This window comes from Pipra filicauda, unplaced genomic scaffold (genome assembly GCF_003945595.2).
Source record: "Pipra filicauda isolate LSUMZ 115617 unplaced genomic scaffold, ASM394559v2 scaffold15_size4787011_pilon, whole genome shotgun sequence".
NCBI lineage: Eukaryota > Metazoa > Chordata > Aves > Passeriformes > Pipridae > Pipra > Pipra filicauda.
The window spans coordinates 4,378,970-4,401,326 of NW_024104096.1; the positions used below are offsets into that span (position 1 = coordinate 4,378,970).

General features: G+C 45.7%; 1 protein-coding gene and 1 long non-coding RNA gene across 2 annotated transcripts; both read right to left on the reverse strand.

The window, feature by feature from the left end:
• Positions 1-565: 565 nt before the first annotated feature.
• ZNF503 (zinc finger protein 503) lies at positions 566-4,695 on the reverse strand. The gene is made up of 2 exons (XM_027739906.2): positions 3,850-4,695; positions 566-2,733 (listed from the first exon to the last, which is right to left on the reverse strand). Exons 1-2 carry the CDS (start codon positions 4,156-4,158, stop codon positions 1,213-1,215), a joined length of 1,830 nt encoding a protein of 609 aa, XP_027595707.1. The 5' UTR covers positions 4,159-4,695; the 3' UTR covers positions 566-1,212.
• Positions 4,696-7,342: 2,647 nt separating this feature from the next.
• LOC120322847 lies at positions 7,343-11,763 on the reverse strand. Its single transcript, XR_005562784.1, has 2 exons — positions 11,139-11,763; positions 7,343-7,730 (listed from the first exon to the last, which is right to left on the reverse strand). It is a non-coding gene; the product is annotated as an uncharacterized LOC120322847 (long non-coding RNA).
• Between the last annotated feature and the right edge of the window lie 10,594 nt (positions 11,764-22,357).

A 22,357-nucleotide genomic window follows, 5' to 3' on the forward strand; every position in this document is an offset into this window, starting at 1 on the left:
GATTTTTTTTAAGGTGATGATCGTTTGTGCTGCGGTGCGAACTGAAGAGAGAAATTGAAAATAACTGGATGAGCTCAAACAGTGCTTCCCTAATTGCTTCTGAACTTCTCATTTAGAAAGAGATGAATGCATTACATTGTAAAAAAATAGCTTTCGGATAATCGTCTTACACTTTTACAAATCAGTCTTGCCTTCCCTGTTTCTTTCTAAAGAATTAATTGAAAACTAGTTTTAAAAATCAGATTTTTCACAGTAAAAACATTTCTAAAAAAAAGTTTATCTGCTTTAAGAAAGGGAAAGAGATTTAAGTGATTCTCAGTTTTCCTATTTTGTGCCAACAAATTCTACTGAAGAGGGAAAAAACCCAACTCTGTCTGATTATTTTTTAAGAGAGCCCTGGGGTTACAATAAAAAAAAACTTTGGGTTGTTTTTTTTTAATTTTTAATTAAAATTGAATAAACGCTTAAGGAGAAATTAGCAGTTGCCTCCATCCAAGACCTACTCGGGTTTTATAACAGAATCAAAGCGTATTCAAAAAAAAAAAAAAAAGGTAAAACCTTTTAATACATCAAATATACGGAATTTTAATCTTTAAAGCGATACATTGTCTATTTTAGTACATGACGTAAACCTTACTTAACCCTTTTCACAGGGTGGACTTAAAAATTAAAAATAGTTAAGTGTTCCTTTTAAAGAACAAAATAAGGCAAATGAGGTTTTTGGAATAGAACTGTTTTTGTTTTTCTTCCAGAATACATACAAAAAAATACCAATTCTCTTTCAAGGGTATACACCTTAAAAATAATTGCAATTTGAAATTATAATTGACAAATTGCGAGTTGTTTTTTAGTAACAAACATGCATGTAAATTTTTTTTGTTTCAATGAGACATTAAATAAGAACGTACAATACAATCATAGCAATTTTAAAGTAACATTAAAGAGAAGACCTCTATCTTTTTATTTATATTCTACAATGGGTGTTCCACTTTTACCTATTGAGCTCAGTTAAGTAATGCACTTTATGATTCGTTGTCCCGCTTGAAGCTAACATAAATAAATACAGTGCTCATGGATCCAGTCCTCAAATGAACACTATTTTATAAAAAGTCAGATTTTTTTTTCTTTCCAACTTTTATAAAGTTTCGCAGGGCTTCCTTCCCTTACCGCTAGACTGTGTTGTGTTGTGTGTCAAAGCCCCGCTGCCTGTGCTCACTGGTACCCCAGGGCCGAGGCTGTGGTGAGTCTCTGCCCATAGAGTGCGTAAGGGGAATAGTAGGGTCCGGTGGCAGCGGGCACGGGCACGGGGGCCCCGGGGGTGGGCAGGGGGCTCTTGGAGTAAGGGTGGTAGCGGCTGCCGAGTCCCAGCGCGTGGTGTGGGCTGCGCAGGGCCAGCGTGCCCGGGCTGCCCGGGGCGCCCGTCGTGGGGATGTGCATGTGGCATGCCATGGCTGCGGCCGCCGCGCTGGCCAGCGACGAGGAGCTGGGGTAGCTGGAGAGGAGTTTATCGGTGCCAGGGAAGGCAGTATGGGTCCGCAAGTGGCTAAGCAGCTCCTCCGAGGTGGCAAAGCGCTTGTCGCAGGGTCCGTTGGCCGACACCCAGTTGCAGATGTGCGGCTGGGGGTCGTTGGGGAGCATGAAGCCGTAGGGGTACAAAGGGTGGCCGGCCAGCGAGGGCGGCGTGGCGCCGGTCAGCGAGGAGTGGACGCTGTGCAAAGGGTGGGTGGGGTAGACGAGGGGGTATCCGGACTTGAGGGCCTGGTCGTGGGCGCAGGAGGCGCCGGCGGCGCCTGCCAGGTGGCTGGCGCAGTGGTAGCTCAGGCAGTACGGGTCTCGGCACAGGCTCGCCGTCATCACCGACGGCGGCGACGCGCCCGCCAGCGGGCTCGACCCCGCCGGCTTGCTGCAGCCCAGGCTGCTGGCGGCGGCCAGCTGGGCTCCCACCAGGCTGGAGGATTTGGTGGGGTCCAGAGCCACTCCGTGCGGCAGGAACTGGGGCGGGTAGCCGGCGTAGGCTCCAGCCAGCGTCCCCGGGTAGCTCATGCCCGCCGGGGGCAGGGGGAAGACGGTCTGTCCCGGCTTGTAAGGGGAGACGGGGGCCACGAGGCCGGAGCCCAGGACGGAGGTGGAGGAGGTGGCGGTGGTGCTGCTGCAGGAGGAGGCGGAGTCCGATGCGATGGGCTTGGAGCCCGGCGTGCTCTCCTGGTGCTGGTTGACCTCCACGTTAATCCCGGCACAGCTCACGCTAATCCGGCTGTGGCTGATGCTGGTGGTGCCCGGGCCTCCCTCTGAGCCGGAGTTGCCGCTCTTTCCGCAGCCCTCCGAGTCTTTCTTGTCCTCCCCGCCTTTGCCCTCGGCCGGCAGCAGCCCCGGCGAGCAGGCGGAGGCGCTGGAGTTGGGGCTGCCTGTCCTTGGGGTGAACGGCTGGCAGGTGGCGCTCGGCACCCGGAATCCCGACTTCTCCCCGGCCGCGACCCCCGCGGCGGGGGCGCCCGCGCAGCCTGCCGCCCCCGGCTCCTTCTTCTCCGCGCCCGGCTTGGAGTACGGCTTGAAGCTCGACTTGTCCTCCACACCGATGTCGCTGAGCTTCAAGGGGCCCGACTTGGAGTCCTTGTCGCCTCCGGAGCCATTGGAGGTGACCGAAGAGAGTTTGGATGAAGGGGACGGGTCCGGCTTCCCTATCTGCGAGCAAGTTTGTGCCAAAAGGGCCAGGGGACTCTTTTTCGCATCCAGCTGCGGAAATCAGAAGGACACACAAAGACAGAGATTTAATCGGGGTCTAAGAAAAACCCCAGTGCATACCTAGGACTCTTGTCCCGTAGGTGTTTGCAGAGTACAGTCTGGAAGTAACGAACAATTTTGTGCGCATTCATCACCTTGACAGCCCCCTCCCCTGAATGCACCATTTTCCATAAAGCCTTTTAAAAGGGCTGGGGATTTTCGTATCCCTGGGAGCCCGCCGTGGCTGCCTTCAGTGGCCACTGCCTCCCTGGCAGCGGCCTGGGCAGCGCGGAACTCGCTCGACGTCTCGGCGTCGCTCCGGTCGTGCAGGCGCGCAAACCCGCCCGTGGACTATAGCGACTGCAGCATTTCTGCACCCTGACTGGTGACACTATTTATAAACAGAGCCCGAGTTAGCCAGCGAGCCGGGCTCCCCGGGAGAGGGGTGTCCTCGCTCCGCAGAGACCTTAATGAAATCATTCATTCCCACGGACACACCCTTCCCACCACCCTCTCCGTTTCGAGTTTCGGTCCCGCAAACAGCGAGCTACGCAAAGGGGGACCGGCAACCTCGACAGAGGTGAAAAGGGACTAATAGGGCCTCTGAAGTACAAATGCCTGTCGGTACTTGAAAGGAATCGGTCGGGAAGCCGAAATAGTTATCCTGCCGCACCCACGTTTGAGCCTGTCCCTCTCTGCGTCGTGTCGTCCCGTCCTGTGTGTCCCCCCACCAAACCCAAAACACTGCTTTCAAAAGCAAGGTTGTTTGGCACTCGGAGCGCTTTCTTATTTGCGTGGCCGGATCGTGACCCCAGCGCGGGTCGTTTCCTTCCCCTCACCCCTTCTCTCAAAGAAAAAAAAAAAAAAAAAAAAAAAAAGCTCAAAATAGCAAAATGAAAAACTTAATTTATACAGGAACTAGAAATTATCCTGGTAAACATGGAAACAATACCCAGGAGCGGTTCCTCGCACTAACTCGAGATCAAAAGAAGCCCCTATCCCGGTGTAAATGCATTTCAAAGCGCAGGAAAGTGCCGAGGGCGGCTGGCGGAGCCGCCATGCACAGCGAGCGCCCGGGCAGGGACGGGAGAAAGCGACGGGGGCCCGGGCCGGTTCCGAGGTCCTTACCTCGATGGGGCTGACGGGCGTGGAGGGTAAAGGCTGCAGGTATTCAGGGTGTAAAATGTGTCCAGTCCGCGCCGTGAGCATTTTCAAGACTTTGATGGGAAGGCGGTTGGCTTGGCGTAGCGGGTCCGAGGGGGGGACGGCGTGGAAGCAGGGCTTGGCGGCGGCGCTGCTGCCGTTATTCCCAGCGTGCCCGTTCGGCCCGGCGAGGTCGGCGGCGCTGCGGCTGCGGCGGGGGCTGCCTCCGGGCTCGCTGAGGCTGCTGCTGCGCTTACTACTTCTTATAGCAGAAAGCGAGGGCGATGTGATCATGACCCAAAACCTCGCATGAAAACTGGGGCAAGTGGCGCCGCTCGCACTCGGAAACGCTCGCTCGCGTTCTGCGGGCGAGAAAGGAAAAAAGCCACACGCCCCCCGAGCAGAAAAACAAACATACAACGTCCCGTGGCTCTCTCTGGCGGGGAGGGCGTGGGTGGGGAGGGGGAGGGAAAGGGGGAGCCGGCCGGAGAGAAAGAGGAGGAAAAAAAAAGCCGAGTAATCCTTGGGCTGTGCTGGGGGCGGGGGTGGAGGCTGCGAGCGTGTGCCGCGGTCCCCCTCGGCCGCTCTCGGCTCCCCCGGCTGGCGCGGAGCGGAGCGCTCGCCTCCGCCGCTCAGCTGTGATGCGAGCCGCTGCCCATCCAGCCCGGGATCTGGCAAAGAAACTCACTTCAAAAGCAGCTGAATTAGTCTGAGATTAAAGCCTTTGCCGCCTTCCAATCAAATGGGACCCCGAGGTGATTGGAGGGTCAAGGGGATGTGACGTTCCCTTTTCTGGGGCTTTTTTTTTTTCTCCGTTTTTAATGGTCTCTCACTCTTTTTTTTTTTTTTTTCCCCCTTCCCTTTCTCGTCCGCCTTCCCTCCCCCCTCCCCTCCTTCCTTGTTTTCGCTCCCGGGATGGGATGGGCGTTAATTCTGTGTTTCACATCACGCGCTGCGAACGTTTTTCTCCCTCCGCAGGCAGCGCGGATCGCAGGCAGCGGCGGGGGCGGCCGCGGGGCCGGGGGTGCCGCGCCTGGCGGGGGTCGGTCGGGGGCTCCGCCGCCCTCCCCGCGCCTACCCCCCTACCCCACCGCTCGCACACCGCCCCGAGCACGACCCGCCGCCGGCCAAGCACAGCGCTCATGGGCCTGGCCTGCGCCCCCCGCCCCCGGGGACAGCCCGCCGGGACAGCCCCGCCACCGCCACCGCGCCGTGTCCCCTCGGACCCCGCGAAAGGGTCTCGGGGCGCTTTTCCCGCCCCTCCCGCCTGGCAGCGCGGGGGAGACTCGGCCGAGAACCTGCAGAGCGCCGAGCCGCGCGTCGCCGGCGGGCGGGGGCCGGGGCGCTGCGGCGGCGCGGGGAGCGCGGCGGGATTGGGGGAGGCCGCTCGTCACACGAGGGGCTGTCACGCACCGCCCGCCGCCGCCTTTCGGGACTCTCCGCCCCGCCGTCAATTGTCAGTGCTCCCCAACCGCAATCAATCAGTTATTTGTCAGCCCCTGTCAATCCGCCCTTGATTTATGTCAGCTTTTGTTGCTGATTACAAGCCTGGTGTGACTTGAAGGGAGAAGGAGAGAGAGGGAGGAAGGAAAACAGAGGGAGAGACGGGCTCCTCGGGAGAAAAAGCCATTTAATTTACAGAATAAATCCTTCGAGTAAACTGGATTTGTGTGCCAGCACCCGGTAGCCCTCCCCAGCTCCGCACTGCCCTGCCGGGTCGGGCTGCTGGGCTCTTCTTCCTCTTCCCTTTTCGTCTTCTTCGAAAAAGAGTCTTTCGTCCCTGTACCCGTCGGGCTGAACCGGTCGCTGACACCGGGGCCCTGGGAATGCGGCCCTTCGCCTTAGTGAGAGTATCGGTTCGCCATTTATGTGTTTGATTTCAGCCAGGCTGTGTTGAGAACCTTGTGGGTATGCACACCGTATCCACTCGGGCGTTACACGTCTTGCTTTGTGTCTGTGCGGTCCCGAAGGGTACAGGGTCCTCTGCCCCCAACACCGGTTTTACCGTGCCGGTGGATGCCCCGAGTGGAGTCCGCAGTCCTTCAAGTCGCTGGATTGCCTTTTTATTTTCTCTTTGTACGTTGCATCCCACTATCCCCCCACCTCCTCATCCCATAACATTTTTTCACGGGCAAAATGTGTTAATCAATCTTTTACTTTTGTTTCCGGATCTGACATGGTGGCCCACACAATCTACAACATTAACAAAAAGGTCACTTAGAGATAAAACACGTTTGACAAGTGAAGAACAAGGCAAGTGCTTTAGGGGTCGCGTCCAATTCCTGACCTGGACTCCAACCAGAACAGGCGCTGATCCTGGAAGGGTTGAACGAGAGGAAGGACTTTCACTTTCTCTGCTGAACCAAGTCCTTTTTCTTCCATTGAAACACCGATCTGCCCCAGTCCCTAAACAGATGTGTCAGATAGCCTTTAAGGATCTGCTCTTCTTACGAGGTAAATGTAAGGAAGGTTTTCCTAGGTATCCCCCCCTTCCCCCACCCCCGTAAAGCGATACCCTTTAAATCTTGCAGCGCAGTAAGTATATCTGCTGTATTTTATTTAAAACACTTTACTCTTTTACTGTAGTGTATAGAGTAGGATAAATATGCAGAACTCCTCTAGCTTCTATAAAGATGAGATTAATTTTAACAAACTTTTTAATTTCTATATTTTCTCTGAAAGCATAGGGTTTATAGCCACAACTTCTCAGTAGAGAGTCATAAACGTACTTTCATTTTGCAATCACCGCGGTCATCTTGCAAGACCGTCAAAATTAAAAGGCGGGGGGGGGGGGGGGGGTGTAGAGAAAGAAACCTCGCATAAAAACCCACGATATTGCATTAGGACTGACAAGACCCACAACTTGCCCTCAAGGAACTCTCCCCCTTCCTTTATCTAGAGTGGAAGTGACTTGAATCTGCCCCAGGTTTTCCCCCAGTTCTTTCTTTTGTTGTCAAGTCCAATTGATAAATGGAGTGCAGTAAAACTCTGGAAGAAAAAAAAAAAAGCTGAAACCTTCATTTGTGTTCATTTGCATTAAAGTGCTTGGAACAGCTGTTTTCCTTACAGGACCGGGGAGACTCCTATCTGTTTTCTCGTTGTATTTATCCTGCCTCCCAGGGTGAAAGACTAAAGATTAATTGTCTTAAGGTAGAGTCAGCTGTGGGAAGGCTCCCCCCTCCCCATTTTCCCTTCCCTCTCTTTTCTTGTGGAGGTGAGGGTGATTTCGGGAAGGGGTTGTTTTACTTGTAAGCCAGGGAAGCAAAGGCGAGAGCCGGTACATGTGTAAAACAGGCAGCGCACCGACGGGAAAAACGGGGGAAGGAGCGGGGGCAACAGCACGAACCCCGATCTTCCTGGCTGAAGTAGAAGCAGCAGAGGGTAATTTAATTAACAACTTCAGAGGACAGCTTTTTCTTTTTTTTCTTTTCCTTTTTTTTCCAGTCAGCCTTTGAAATGAGATTTAAATCACACTCAGTATTGTAAACTTTTTTATGTAGAAGCTTGTAAAAAAAATCAGCCCCAAGACATCCCCTCCCCTTTGCGCCGTCCAAAGCATTTTTGAGCTATGAGAGCTTGTTCGCTGCGCTTAACACACGCAGAAAACGATTCCCAGCGAGGGGCTCGGAGTTAGGATGCACACGCGTAAGATCGGGCGGGCGGCGGGGCTGCAGCTTGAAAGCGGTGCGTAGTTTGTGATTTGGCTGCTGCGGGCTCCTTTCCTCTCTTGAGCTGAAGAAGAGGGATTCTGTCCTGCTCGTTACCTTCGCGAGGGATCCTTGTTTAATGAGTCCGTGCAGATGGTTTGCTGTTTGGCATTTACTTGTGTAGTCTTGTTGAAGTTTTGGTGGCTGTTGCTTTTATTCCTTTGAAAAAAAAAAAAAATCTAAGGGTTGGAACCCGTCTTCCTCCTCTTACAAAGGAAAATTGTAACTTAAAAAAAAAAAGGAGAGCAAAGGGGGAATTAATTAACAAGTGCCAGTCCACACTTTCCTTTACCTACCAGCTATTGGCAAGCATGTCAAGTCGATTTTATTTGCACACAATGGAAATGATTTATTTTCTCTTAAAAAGGAGTGGGCTGGCAGATATTTGAGGAGGAGAGGAGAGCGAGAGCGAGAGAGGAAAAAAAGTTTGAAAATGCCTTGAACTATTCACTGTCGAGATGGCTAATCAGTATTGAGGCTCGAGGGCACTCGGGCAGCTTTTCAATGCGGTTTTCCTTTCATCTCAAGCTGGATGGAGGCGCTCAATTAAAAGCCTATCAGTTTGTAAGTAAATCAACGCCTATCAAAGTTGTCACATCAAACAAAACGATTATTATTGCAGCCCGCCTCCCCTATTAATCTCCCTCTAAAATAATCCGCTTGACAGGTCAGGCTGGCGAGCTGCAAACCCTGGTCAGGATCACCCAAAAAACCCGGACTGACTATTTTTCCCTCGGGAGAGAGAACTGCAGAAACCTCGACACCAGCGTGCCTGCTCTGCGAGCTTTCTCTCTTGCCATTTAAGTGTCAGCTTCTGTAGATCATGTTGGAAAAGGGCGTTTAGTCTTTTAAACTGAACAGCAACAACCCTACAGGCCCTTTAGGGCTTTTTTTCTGTTTGTTTGGTTGGTTTTTTTCTTTTCACCCCCTCTCTTTTCTATCGTTTCGAAAAAGATTAAGATTTTAATTAACAGAAGCATAGTTGCTGAATTGTGTCTGGGCTGTATTTCTATGTGTAACACAATTCAGCTACCTGTCTGTCCATGCGGTGCGTCAAATTTATTTCCTTTGGTAGCACTTGCGTTTCTCTATCTACCCTAAAGCTTTTATTAAGATATTCATTGCAATAGATTTTAGATTTTTGCAAACGGTGCATCTTCTTTTTTTTTTTTTTTTTTTCTCCTTGGAATATTAATACTTCTTATAAAAAGATAAGAAATACGATGGGTTATCAGAAATACCACACCACGAATACGTACGTTTGGGTAGAGGCACTTTTCCCCTTTTTTTTTTTTTTTTTTTTTTTTAATACGAGACTGCATGTGCTCAGCTAATAGCTGATGCATCTGCCTAGGTATCCGGCAGAGGTGTGGGGTATTTATTCCAGAATGTTATTAAAGCAAATAGTTTGAAAGCTTGCCAACAGAAAGTAAGATTTCCAAGCCCTGTTCGTATAGTACCTGAAAATATTTACCCTTATGCTTGTAATTACTTTCCTAACACATAGAAGCAGTATATATTTTACTCTGCATGAGATGTAGGTAATCGTTTTATAAGCAGTGATAATTTTAAAGCCATCTTCAAAATAATAGTCACGTTTAAGTGAACGTGAATTTTAGTAGTCAGTGGTATTTTTCCTAAAGGAGCAGAAAATCAGTTTTGTTTAGTTGGTTGGTTGTTTACTGCTTTCGGAAATATATCTTCTCCTAGAATGTCTTCGAACGAGTTTGTCTAATTTTGTTTCTTTTGTTACACTGAGATAAGGAAGAGATTAATACACCTAACAATAACAAAACCACCCCAACCTTTACCTTTAAAGCCCTTTGACAGATTTCCCTATTGACATTGTTTCATGTGAGTGTGAAAATGTTTACTCCTGCGTTGAAACCCGTTTACCAACAGCTATTTTCCAAATCTACCCTCTTTTATGTTTAAGGTGTTTCTTATGCAAACAGTTGTTATTTAAAATACGCCTTAAGGTAACTTTCTAGAGGCAGAGGGAGAGAGTAAGTCAAATGGGTGCAATGACACGAGCAAGGCTGAGTATGTTTCCTGTTAAGTGCATGGAGATTTTTAGTGTCATTTCATGTTCTTAAACGTACTACGATTAAAATGATCGAGTCCAAAGCTAGTGAACACGTTTCCTAACTCGTACATATGTACCTTTATTGGTATTTGCTGTCTAGATTCTAAGAGTGAAAAAAAAAAAAAAAAGTCTTAGCTTTTGTAACACCTTGGTCTGATCATTCAATCTCAGCAATCATAAAGGCATCTTTGTGTTTATCTTCTGCAAAAGCCTGGAGGCTATGGGAGAGAATTATACCAACTAAGCACATATTTGGTTACAGTAATCCCTCAGAAATTAACTATGGCACACAAATGGAGGCGATCTTTAGCTTCGTCACTCGGATTTCAAATACAGAGAGTGTTTATTGACAAATTTGTTATGGAAACTGTGTAGATCAACTAGATGCGTCCTCAAGAGAGTAAGGAACAGCACAGGAACAGCGTCTTTTGAGATACAAGGAAAAGTTTTAAGGATATGGCTGGAAAAGGCACTGAAACCCATTAATTAACCTTATCTCAACACGCAAATTACAAATGAACAATAATCCCCGACTCAATTACAAGACAGCTACGTTTGGACGGAGAGTAGGGGCAGGGAGAAACATGTAATATATCTTAGCTATTTTCTTGAAATACTCTACGTCCATGATCCCAAAAGGTTAAAATAATCTTAATTTTTAATAACTATTAGCTTGTTTTCAGTCATCCCTAATGATGCATTTAGGTCTCCTCTAATCCCCACTGCTCCCATTTTTAGCTTTTTACACCCTAAAATTAATTCCACCTAAAGTACATTTTTCATTTTGTACTGTACTAGCAACGTGCAAATAATTTACATCAGCGTTCATCAGGACTGTCCTGAAGTGATGGATCATTTTGTTGAGTTGCAGTAAAAGTGCAGAATGATCTATAATGATGTAATATATACATTAAAAGGGTGTCTGGATGATCAGAGTTTTGCTAAAAATGTAAAAGGGCTTTTTGATTGATAACAGGGTTGCTGTTTTTCTGCAAAGGCTGTCACAGGCTGACACAATGCTTGAGTTATTAGGGCAGAGAAGGGCAACCATAAATTTCCAACGTCAGGCAAAAACTCTCTTTATTGTCTATATGATGGATGGGCCTCCGTACTAGACACCAAATACTTCGTATCACCCTTAAATGGGAACACATTTTTCGTGGCCATAATTCATGTTTTTTAAATAGAAAGTTTGAAATGCCTGCCTATATTTCACAATCCTGACATATTTATGAATCACTCCCTGCATGCAAATATAATTATTTAAAGCACTGAGGTGACATATGGGTTAGAAATGTACCAAATGCAGTTAGTGGAGTGATTTTTTTTAATTCCCTAAATTGAACACCATAGAAAACTCTGCCTGTCTGTTCAGATCAATAAAGTCGAAGGTGAAGTTTTACTGATTTTGTCAGTGCCACATACAGATATTCGGTTTTGATTAGGTGAAGCTGACAAAAAGGGAGTCTTTTTGTAATTACCATTAGGTTAATGAAAGAAACACTCATCTTTCTCCTGGCACCCCCACGCAGGCATACGCGCTTTGCCCCTCTCTTTTCGGGCGATGAACTAGCCGGAGGTAGATTTGACAGGCGTTATTTTTTCCTTTTAGACTTTATTTTCCGTCCAGCAGCGCTCGTCTCGGAAGGAGTGCCGGTCTGCGAGCGGGAGAGGGGGCTGATGAGAGGGGGCCGTGCCGGCCTGGGGCCGGGCAGGGCGGCCAGGCGCTGTCCCGGGGGTGCCGCCGCGGCTCCCGGCCCCTCTCGCCCTCGTCCCGTCGCGGCGGCCGCAGACGAGCGCTTCTCTCGCGGCGTTCGCTGCTCCCGCCGGCTCTGCCCGGGGCCGCCCCGGCCCCTCGGCCCGGCCCGGCCCCTCGGCCCGCCGGCAGGGGCGGTGGAGCTGCACTGCCCTCCCGCCGGGCACGGCGTTACCTGCCCACTGCGGCGGCGGGCTCGGCTCGGGCACACCGGCAGCAGGCGACCGCTCCGCCGCTGGCTTGTTCTAGTTAATCACAGGGAAAGTCACCGCACCCTCCCGGCGGGGAGGCCCGAGAAGCAGCGCCCGCAGAAGGGCACGGCGGGGCCGGGCCGGGGCCGCCGCCCAGCGCGGCCGGGCAGCCCCGCTGCCGCCGGCACTTCCGCCGGGGCGGGCGGGGCCGCCCGTGTCCGCCCCGCCCGCCGCCTGCGCCCGCCCCCGCCGCGGGGAGAGCGGGAGCGGCGGGGCCGGGAGGGGAGGGGGCAGCTGCCCGACCGTCGGCGGCGGAGCGGGGCCGGCACTGGGCAGGGGGGACTCGCCGGCATCCTCCGCGCCCCACCGCAGCCCGCCCCGCGCCTTGGCCGAGCTCCTCCTGCACTGGGCGGCTGTGCCCGCAGACTTCCTAACGCAGCCTGAGGGTCTGGCCCGTAACGCACACCTTTGTATTTAGTTAATTGAAACTTACGTTATTTTCAGTAGAGCTCGAGTGATGTGAGCATCAAAACCACTTTGCATCTTGAATATTTTTTTTTCCGTGGACTTGTGCGTAAATGTGTAAAATATTTGCACTAGTCCAAACTTACTGTAGCGGGCTGACTCTTTGCCCATAAAATGTTAAATCAACCATGACCAGACTCATTTTCCCATGTCAGCCAAGAGGACTCTGTAAATCAACACATTAGGGCTTCGCTGGGTAGGAGCTGCGTGTGCTTCGTGCAAAACGGCCCTGACAGCCGCTCTCTTGGTGCTGTGGTTGTCAGCCTGTGGCTGACTGCAGAAGTGTCAGGTGGCAGCAGGAAACCTTGCAGGTAGAGTGCAAAATCGCTGGCGACGTAATATGCAAGAGACTGACAACTGGCACAACAGGAAGAAATTATACAGGCCGCTTTACCTTTTGATGTGATTGCGTTTTTAAGACTCATAAATGTTTTGCAAAGCCTGTCCCACCAGCCTGAATCGCTTAGAAGAGTCTGTGTCTTCTGTGAAGGCCTAGTTAGTTTTATGGGAGCAGGGATGTTCTGCAGGCACTTCCTACCATCCCAAGATGGAACCCACTTGGAAGCCATTATAGAAAAGCTCATCTCAAGGTTATGAAGGGGTGTGTGATAGCTACACCTGGAAGCAAGGGACCACAGCGGAACAATACAGCTAAGAAAAAATAACATTGGCCATAGGTGCCGAAACAACCGAGACAAACTCCATTTTTATTATACTCCTGGAAAAGCTGGTAGCCCATGGCTTGGACAAGTGTATCCTCTCCTGGATTAGGAGCTGGCTGGAGGGCCGGGCCCAGAGAGTGCTGGTGAATGGAGCTGCATCCAGCTGGCGGCCGGTCACTAGGGGTGTTCCCCAGGGGTCTGTGTTGGGTCCAGTCCTGTTTAACATCTTTATTGATGATTTAGATGAGGGGATTGAGTCCATCATCAGCAAATTTGCTGATGACACCAAATTGGGAGGGAGTGTCGATCAGCTGGAAGGCAGGAGGGCTCTGCAGAGGGATCTGGATAGACTTGAGAGATGGGCTGATTCCAATGGGATGAAGTTCAATAAAGCCAAGTGCCGGGTCCTGCACTTTGGCCACAACAACCCCCTGCAGCGCTACAGGCTGGGCACAGAGTGGCTGGAAAGCAGCCAGGCAGAAAGGGACCTGGGGGAACTAATTGACAGGAAGCTCAACATGAGCCAACAGTGTGCCCAGGTGGCCAAGAAGGCCAATGGGATCTTGTCCTGTATCAAAAATAGCGTGGCCAGCAGGAGCAGGGAAGTGATCCTTCCCCTGTACTCCGCGTTGGTGAGGCCACACCTTGAGTATTGTGTTCAGTTCTGGGCCCCTCAGTTCAGAAAGGATATTGAGGTGCTGGAGCGGGTCCAGAGAAGAGCAACAAGGCTGGTGAAGGGACTGGCGCATAAGTCCTATGGGGAGAGGCTGAGGGAGCTGGGGTTGTTTAGCCTGGAGAAGAGGAGGCTCAGAGGTGACCTCATCACCGTCTATAACTACCTGAAGGGAAGTTCTAGCCAGGTGGGGGTTGGTCTCTTCTCTCAGGCACTCAGCAATAGGACAAGGGGGCACGGGCTTAAGCTCCGCCAGGGGAAATTTAAGTGGGATATCAGGAGAAAATTCTTTACAGAGAGAGTAATCAGGCATTGGAATGGGCTGCCCAGAGAGGTGGTGGATTCACCATCCCTGGAGATTTTTAAACGCAGATTGGACGTGGCACTGAGTGCCATGATCTAGTCAATGGACTGGATTTGGACCAAGGGTTGGACTCGATGATCTCGGAGGTCTTTTGTAACCCAATCGATTCTATGATTCTATGATTCTGTGATTCTATGATTTTTTGTTCAAGAAACAAGGAATTCATCCCCCCCCAACTCTAAACAATATGCTGTATTCTGTAAAAAGCCTCAGCCAGCCAGCTCCTATCTAAACCACTATCTCTGGGTAAGGGTTCAGATACTGGAAAGCTTATTTCTGGGTGCTAGTAGGTTGAAAGGAATAGGAGACATAGTACAGCATATAACAAAATAATATCACTCCTTACTACCACACAACAAATACCAATAATTACACACATTGAATCAGATTAGATTCAGATATCAAGGTGAAGCTTTGTGCTATATTTCATGAAAAGGGCCTCAGCATAGAGAAGTCATTATCCAGTGCTCCTTGCTGGATTGCCTCCCACTCAGAGGAGTGACCCAGCTATGACCCAGACTCTGAACACTTGTGTGTAAATTTAATTTTCAGCATTACATCATTTCAACCGGAATCTCACCTCTTTGCTCACCGTTGTGCTATGTGGCTTACCTGGAGGTAAAGAGAGAAAGGATAGTACAAAAACGTGCCAAATACTAGGAAATGTAAGTTCAGCTTAAAAGTATGCACACAGCCACTTTTACGCTTTGGTCAAGTGAGACTAAATGAGAGAGCAACCAGTAAGGTGAGAGGAAAAACAACCATAATAAGTTTTAAATCCTACACGATAACAAAAGGAACTTTTGAGGGTTACTTATGAAGGGGTAATACAAACTCTGGTAAAGAAAATTTCCCATGTTAAAAAAAAAAAAGGAAAAAAAAAAAAGAATTAGCCAAACAACTGCTGGAATTAGCCAAACAACTGCTGGTAGCAGTGTTTCTTATTGATCACTACTCTCAACACCTGAACAATGAAAACTTGTTCTTCAAAATTCAATGCTGTTTTTTAGTGCGGTTTTGCATTTTTGCTAAGAACAACTAAGCAAACACTCTACATCTAATTGTAATTCTTTATTTTTCATTAACTGAGCAGAGAGTACAATATATGTAATTTATTTCCTGTCAAAAAGCTGAAAAATATATTTCTTCTTTTTCTGTATCATTCACATAAAGTTCATATTCTTAATGGATGACAAAGTAGGCAGAAGCATAGGAGTGTGAAGAGTTTTTTTGCCACAGGCCAGTTTCATTCAGGTACTCCCAACTCTGATTAATGTACTACCTTTAGTGTCAGGAGTAGAGATTAAAGGCACAAGTCCTTACAGTAAATAAGAAGTCTGTTCAAGTAAACTTCTTAAATTGTGGCCATGGAATAACAGAGACTAGACAGAGGTAGGAAGACTTCAGTTGCATTTCCAGGTTTACCATTAACAGTGTTCAACTCTATTTTGTGGCTCTGTATCTGTGAAATAGGTCCTTGTATTTAGTTTTCAATTACAAAGAGTTGTAATGAGGATAAGACAGTAAATGTTATAATGCACTACCATGGCATAAAAACACAAGAACATAATCTCACACTCCCTATAGAAAAGATCCAACATTATGCAGCGTCTTGCTGTAGAATAGCATAGTCCAATCAAGAGGATCATCTCACTCCTATTCGAATGTCATGATTTCTTGTCAGAATTAAATGTGCTGGTGGTGCTGCAAGTTCTATGTTTTGCATTACTCAGGCACTAGATACAAACATGCATCAAGGTTTCTTATTCTTCCCCTGCTTTTCAAATTTGTGAAATGGTGTAATACAACATATGCATGTAATGATGACGTATGTTTGGTCCTTTGAATTAGTAGTTGCCACATATTTCTATAATATTTGAAGTTAGTGTTCTTGTTGTCTTCTTTATATTTATACAATATGCTGTTTTTATGTGTGACCTTGAACTCATGAATTATCTCCATGCTAGTAAAACATAGGTACAAATGCTATTATTATATAGCATTGATAGGCTTGTTTGAATGTTACTAATATACAAGGGTAAAATCAATTAGCAAAACACCATTTTTGGAATGTAATTTATTAACACTGCATAAGAGTATTCTTTGGTTGAATAGCTCCAAGACAGAGATAATATAATAGCGTTGTGGCTACTTCAGTTAGGGCTTGCATCTACTCTCCATGGAGTGAAAGGCGAATTTTTCCTCATTTACTTTTATATGAAAAGAAAAGAAAAGGTAAGCAGATGTTTTGGTTCAGTAATCACCCATTGTCTCATTCCCACATTTTTATAATAACCTGAATGGGAAAGAAACAAATTTAAGTAGGATCCTTTCATATGTATTAGAGATATTTAATATCAAAGTATGTTAATAAGAAAGAGGAATGGCTGAACCCAAAATATAATATCTAAGAAAAACAGTAAACATTACAACCCAATTAAAAAAGATGCTTCACTTTCACTGGACTGTTGGTACCCATTTGTATCTGCTATTGTTAATAATAAACAATATTCATAAACCAAAGGAGAAAAAAATAAGAACCTGATGCCATTTTTTGTTACTCATGAAAACTATGTAGAGTAGATAGGATTTTTTTAGAGGGTATATTTCTAATTACAGCACTCATATAAACAACTATGCATCTGTAACAGGCTCTTTATCAGGAAAGTAAAAGCTATTCTTGCCCAGAACTGCCTCCTTATTTCAATATACCTCTTAAAATCATTTGTGTAATAAAGACAACTGGGGCTCAGTTGTGGATATGGAGATGACCTTGATTTTTTTGGCCAACAGTTGAAATTTTTGTGGCTTGGATGGCATAAAAATCTGTTATGTGCAGTGGCAAAGGACAAGATTAGTTTGGCTGAATTCTAGGTTTTTTTCCTGGAGCAACCTGGTGTAACCGAAAGAAAAGTTGAAAGGAAACATGGTTCTTTCCTGTGGCAGTTTGTAGTTCTATTTATGTATTTATTCTGGAGTAATAAAAGCAGTAACATTTTTACAGTGAACAGTAAATAATCATGGGATGCCAAAATACACAACCCAGAGTAGGGTATATTTATGCTTGTAGTATATAAGTACCCCCAAAAAAGTACTCCCTGTCGGAGGAGTGTTGAGCTAAAGACAGTTTGGTATTTTTTACACAGTCTTGGTGGCATGTGTCTAGATAGATCAGAGGTTTATCATTAGTGCCTTTATATCTTCCCAGAAGGCCTAGATATGCTTGCTTGTGGAATATTATGAGGTGCTCCAGTAAAAAAAAAAAAAAAAAAAGGATCTGCAGCACCTACAGATTTCTCCAGTTACACATCCTCAGTGTGGACACTAGAATATCAAAAGATCTGTTGCACTAGGGACTTCCTAAGACCTTGAAAGGCAGGGTAAATTTCATCCTTATAAGATTAAGAACTGAAACAGACTCCTGAAGTACAGAAAAATTAATTTAACAGTTATAAAGACATCAAATTGATGGCACCAGAGAATGAAGTGCAGAATGTCCTCCCCTGCCTTGCCAGAATAATTAGAGAATAGTTCATTCATATCCTCTCTTGTTTTTGCAAAAATACCGGTTATATGAGGGGACTTCTGCCATAGAGATGTCTACTAATTCGTCTCACAGGTTACCTAACCGGGTGTGGCAACCATCTTTCATAGAGACTTTGATACAGTAGCCAGTGGTTACTGGCTCCATGTTTTAGTTTCTAAATGTAAAGTTATTTGATTTTTTTTTTTAGCACTCCTCATATAGTATGGCTGATTTTGATTCTTTGCCCTTTTCCTGCTAAGGATTTTTGCTTCACCTTTAAGTGACAAGTTCAGATATGAAGTTCTTGATTTTTGTCAGTTTAGGTCAAATCGTGAGAGAGTTTTTTGGATTAAAAATGCTTAGTCTTCTACCCTTCCATTCCATATAAAATAAAATTGCCCAAAGATATCTACTATAATCTAATCTACGATATTCTGATATGCGTACTATCAACTTTAACATTTTTAAATCTTGAGTGAATATCTGCTATCACTGTTTAATACAAATAGTTCTGAATTTTCATAAATATATTTACCGCATAATTCAGGTCACACAGGTATTATTGTCAGTAATGGATGAGGAACAACACTAGGATAATTTATAAAATAGACAAAAACATTTTTTAGTAGTTAGTATTTTCAGGGTGTTGGTTTCTAATAACAACATTTTGGTCATAACACTTTTTATCACAACTGAAATGACTTATGCAAATTGATGAACTAATCTGAGCACTTTTATTATACCTGAAACACTGAAAGTGTCTTGCATTATAGAAATGTGTATAAAACCAGTTTAGCTCTTTTGCTTGCTTCAAGTCAAACACTAAAACAGATCAGAATTTTTCTTCTTACAAAGTGAAAAAGCCTTCCCCTCACCCCTGTGTGTGACTTGTCAGGTGCCAATGAGTTGGAGAGGAACCTTAATGATAACTGGGTTTCCCCTAATAATGGGAAATTCTTAAATGATAGAGATGGAGAGAAAAAATGTCTCAAGTGAAGGAGGGAACATAGCTCAGGCACTTTGTGGGCTGTAGTGGTGCTGAACCTGGTGTGACTGCTTTGGTGGAGGGTGAACTGTCAACTCTGGGACCTGGTAAAAAGCTTTTCTTCAGTTTTTACCATGACTTAGAGGTGTGCAAAGCCTATAAAATGCTGTACCTACCCTGTCAGTTTAAGATGTTCTTAGGCTTTGCTTGTGTACACTATTCACTTTTAGGCTTCCTCCTGGAAAAAATAATTTCCTTCCTGCTAAGAGAAAGTTTGAGGCTGGTTTAGCAGGCTGTTCACTTCATCAGGTGCTGCATTGGGATAATATAGACTCATGCTGGGTTTCATTTTCTCTACTCTTGAGAAATACACCAGTACCCATAAGGCCTTGGAGATTCATATGTCCTTCTAGAGCCAACAGACACGCACCACACATTTTATGTCTCATACCAAATTATAGAAATCTGTCTGAAAGTAATGCAGCCTTTAATTTTTTTAGCCTTTTGAGTTACTTTTAAACAATGAATAAAGAAAACTATGATATTGTAATGAAATATGAAATGAGACCTGAGAAGGTCTGGCTTGCTGGAAGGAGCCCAGGCCAGTGATAAGGAAAAGTTTCTCAGTAGCACACAAGAAGAGGTGACTTGGCACCTTGATATGGGCGGTTCTGATCACAGAGACAAGCATTTTGCAGGAAAAACCCTGAAAACTACCTACTTAAAAATTAAGGATGTCAGTACATCGCTTGAGTAACTTTGCATATGTATCTACAATTTGTGACCTGAAGATCACTGCAGAGCCATCTGGATTCCTTGGCTTTTCAGTTTAGGGCCAGATCTCTAAGCTAGGCTGGATAGGTGTAGGAGCTGAGGCTCCACAGTCCTCTAGAGGAAAGGAAAAGGTGCCATTTCTGCCTGTCTCAGAGTAGCAATGGGAAGAAATTACAGGATGAGACAAGAGACAAGCTTGGGTAAGTGCCCTGATTTTATCATACCTGTTTGAAGTTTGGTAAGGAAGAAAAGCATGGACAGCTTGTAGGGAATGTATGGTATATGGCAGTGGACAACCAAACAGGAGGTGCCCATTGAAGAAATTTTGTGCTCAAAGGCCAGGAATGGCTTCCAGGATCCTTCATTCCATATCCCCCTCAGTCATGAGAAAAAATTTTCTTCTTTAACCAACAGTTTTGCAGACTTTGCTCATTGCTCACATAGTGTTAACTACCATATATGCCTGTATACTAACAGTGACACATCTTAGCTCACTAGCAGCCAAGAGAAAGGCATAGAATCTCAACAAGGAGTGTTGTACATGTCATCACTAGCACACAGTATAATCACAGCCTGAACTCACTCTGACATCCGTTTGCATGGGGCTCTTCACATTTGTGTTCCCACTAGCACCTTTCCCACCTGTACCAAATTTCATAGCATCAAGTGGTGCCACGCAGGCTGGGAAGATAAATCCTTTCTATTCCTCTCATATATTCCTGGACATAAATCCCACAATCAGCAAGAACTCAAGTTATTGAGTTCTCTAGCATCCCTCTCATGCCTTCCCTTCAGCTTTCTGTATCAGTCATATTGCTGGCTCTGTAAGGCATAAGATTGTGTTTCTACTCTGATGCTGCCATGCTAACTCAGAAAATATCAGTGTCAGCACATTCCTAAAGCCTCTTCAGTAACTTGAATGGTCCTCTCACTCAGGTGGGAAGGTTACCAGTTGCTTTTTCCTGGTGTGTAGTTTCTGGACATAATGAAGCCTCATTTATAGCTTTTTGGATATGGTATTATTGAAATTCCTTGGTTGGAATTCACTCGTGAAAAGAGGGTGCTCATCCATCCCAAGATAAAGTCTCTCAATATATATGAGCATGTTCTTCCACTTCTGTAGTAATCAGTGCAGGCTAGCAAGACCATAGAATCATGTAATGTGGAGTGGTTGGAATGGACCTTAAAGATCATACAGGCCCAACACCACCTGCCATAGGCAGGGACATCTCCCACTAGACCAGATTGCTCATGGTCTTATCCAAACGGCATTGAACACTGCCAGGGTTGGGGCATCCACAACCTCACTGGGCAATCAGTTCCAGTGTCTAACTACCCTCACAATAAAAAAATTCTTCCTAATATGGAACCTAAATTTTCTCTTTTTAGAGTGGTGTCTCTTCTCATTTGTGCAATTAAAAGAGCCAGATGGGAGCACTGTATTGGGTGGGTGACAGTCTGCATGAACTTAGGAACCTCTGGCTGATACAGACAACGCAGGGGTTGAAAACTGGTGTTACAGACTTCCTCTATGCCAGATTGATTTTCTCCTTTTAGTGAACTGGGGCTCACCACAGTGTTATGGCTGTCCTCTAGGTGTCCTCTGGCAGGTTTTTGAAATGCCACTGTCACTTTGAAATTAGCTGTCACTAATTAATTAGGTGATACATTGGGTTAGGTTGCTTCTACAGAGCACACCTGAGAGGTTGTGTTAGACATGAAGAATTGATTAAGTGATTACAAGATATGCAAAATACTAGAATGGCCCATGGCTGCAGCTGGTAAGGGACACTTGTGGAGCCACTTTGGAAATCAGCCCACTCTACATAAATATGACTTAGAGCTAAGGTTTTCTTCTCTTACAGGGAGGAAATACAAGGTATTACAGATTTGCTCTTCAGTGTCTGGCTCAGAATTGTCAGATTGTCAATGACAATCATACTGACTCTCAAATGAAAGAACATTAAGCATGGGAGGCTGGGCGTTGAAAAAAATGAAGTACCAGAATAGAGGTTGACTCTACACTCTTGCTTCTGTTGTTCAGTTCATGGCCATGATGACAATCTTGAGGATAGAACATGAAGAACAAATGATATCACCTCTGTGTGATCCCTCCCTCATTTGGTGCAAAATCTGCAAGAGAGTGAATGCCAAGAGACCAGAATTTGTCATTGACCCCTTTGAGAGGTGTGGCAGTAGCACAATACAGCAAAGTAGCCTATTTTTTCTTCACCCACAGAGAACATACAGAAGTGTGACAAAAAATTACAAACCCATAGTGGTTTCTGTACCAAGTTAGAGGACTAAAAGCAATAAAGGATTATAGTTTAAGGTAATAATAAGAATGCACTTCTAAACCAGTAAATTATGAATTCTAGATATTAATACTGAAAGCGTACAAAAAATTTATGCATTTATGGTTACTAATATGGGTTACATTTAGTATGTGCACCTGGAAACACATTGGTTTGCCATTTTGTAATCAGTGACAGACAATCATACCTCAGAAACAGGATAAACAGGATGACCTTTCTCTATTCTGCATATTAAAATCAGATTATAAAATTAAAATAAAATAATTTTCTAGTGGCATTAGACTGACAAGTTTGATAGAATTAATGTGATGTGACAGTATATGGTTATATTAATTGGATACATTAATTTTTACTGTTAAAACAAGCATAAAGTGGCCTGGACCTACTTTAAGGAAGTCAGCTGAAAAAAAAACTCTCCAAGTGATACAAAGTGGAAGTTCTGTTCAGTTCAAGATGTTTAGCCTGGCTGGGGACGTGGGGACAGGCAAGGTTAGTATGGGCTGTACTTCTGGGTCACCATTTTTTTTCTTTGGTCTATAGGACCACATCTTGTGAAACTCCTTGGAGAAATCTCTTGATCATATGTATTTCCCTCTCGCCAACAAGTTTGTAAAGCAATAGTTTGTTTCACAAGAAAAGACAGAAGTCCTGTAAAAGCCCCAACTTTTGTCCATTAATTTTGCATTTTATTTTTATATTTTCCATTCTACGAGAGGGAAAATACTTCTAATTTTTCATTACACATGGAGAAGCAATTGTCATTCTTGGGTTTTATCCCCACTTCTGAGTGGTAGTAGCAAGAGAGCTAGCCTTTCAAGCTATCCTCAGTGTAACTAACTGTAAAACTGGGATATTAATGCTTAACTGAGATGGGTATAGTAGGGCTTAATTGATTAATATATGTAAAATGTCATCAAATTTTCAGATGA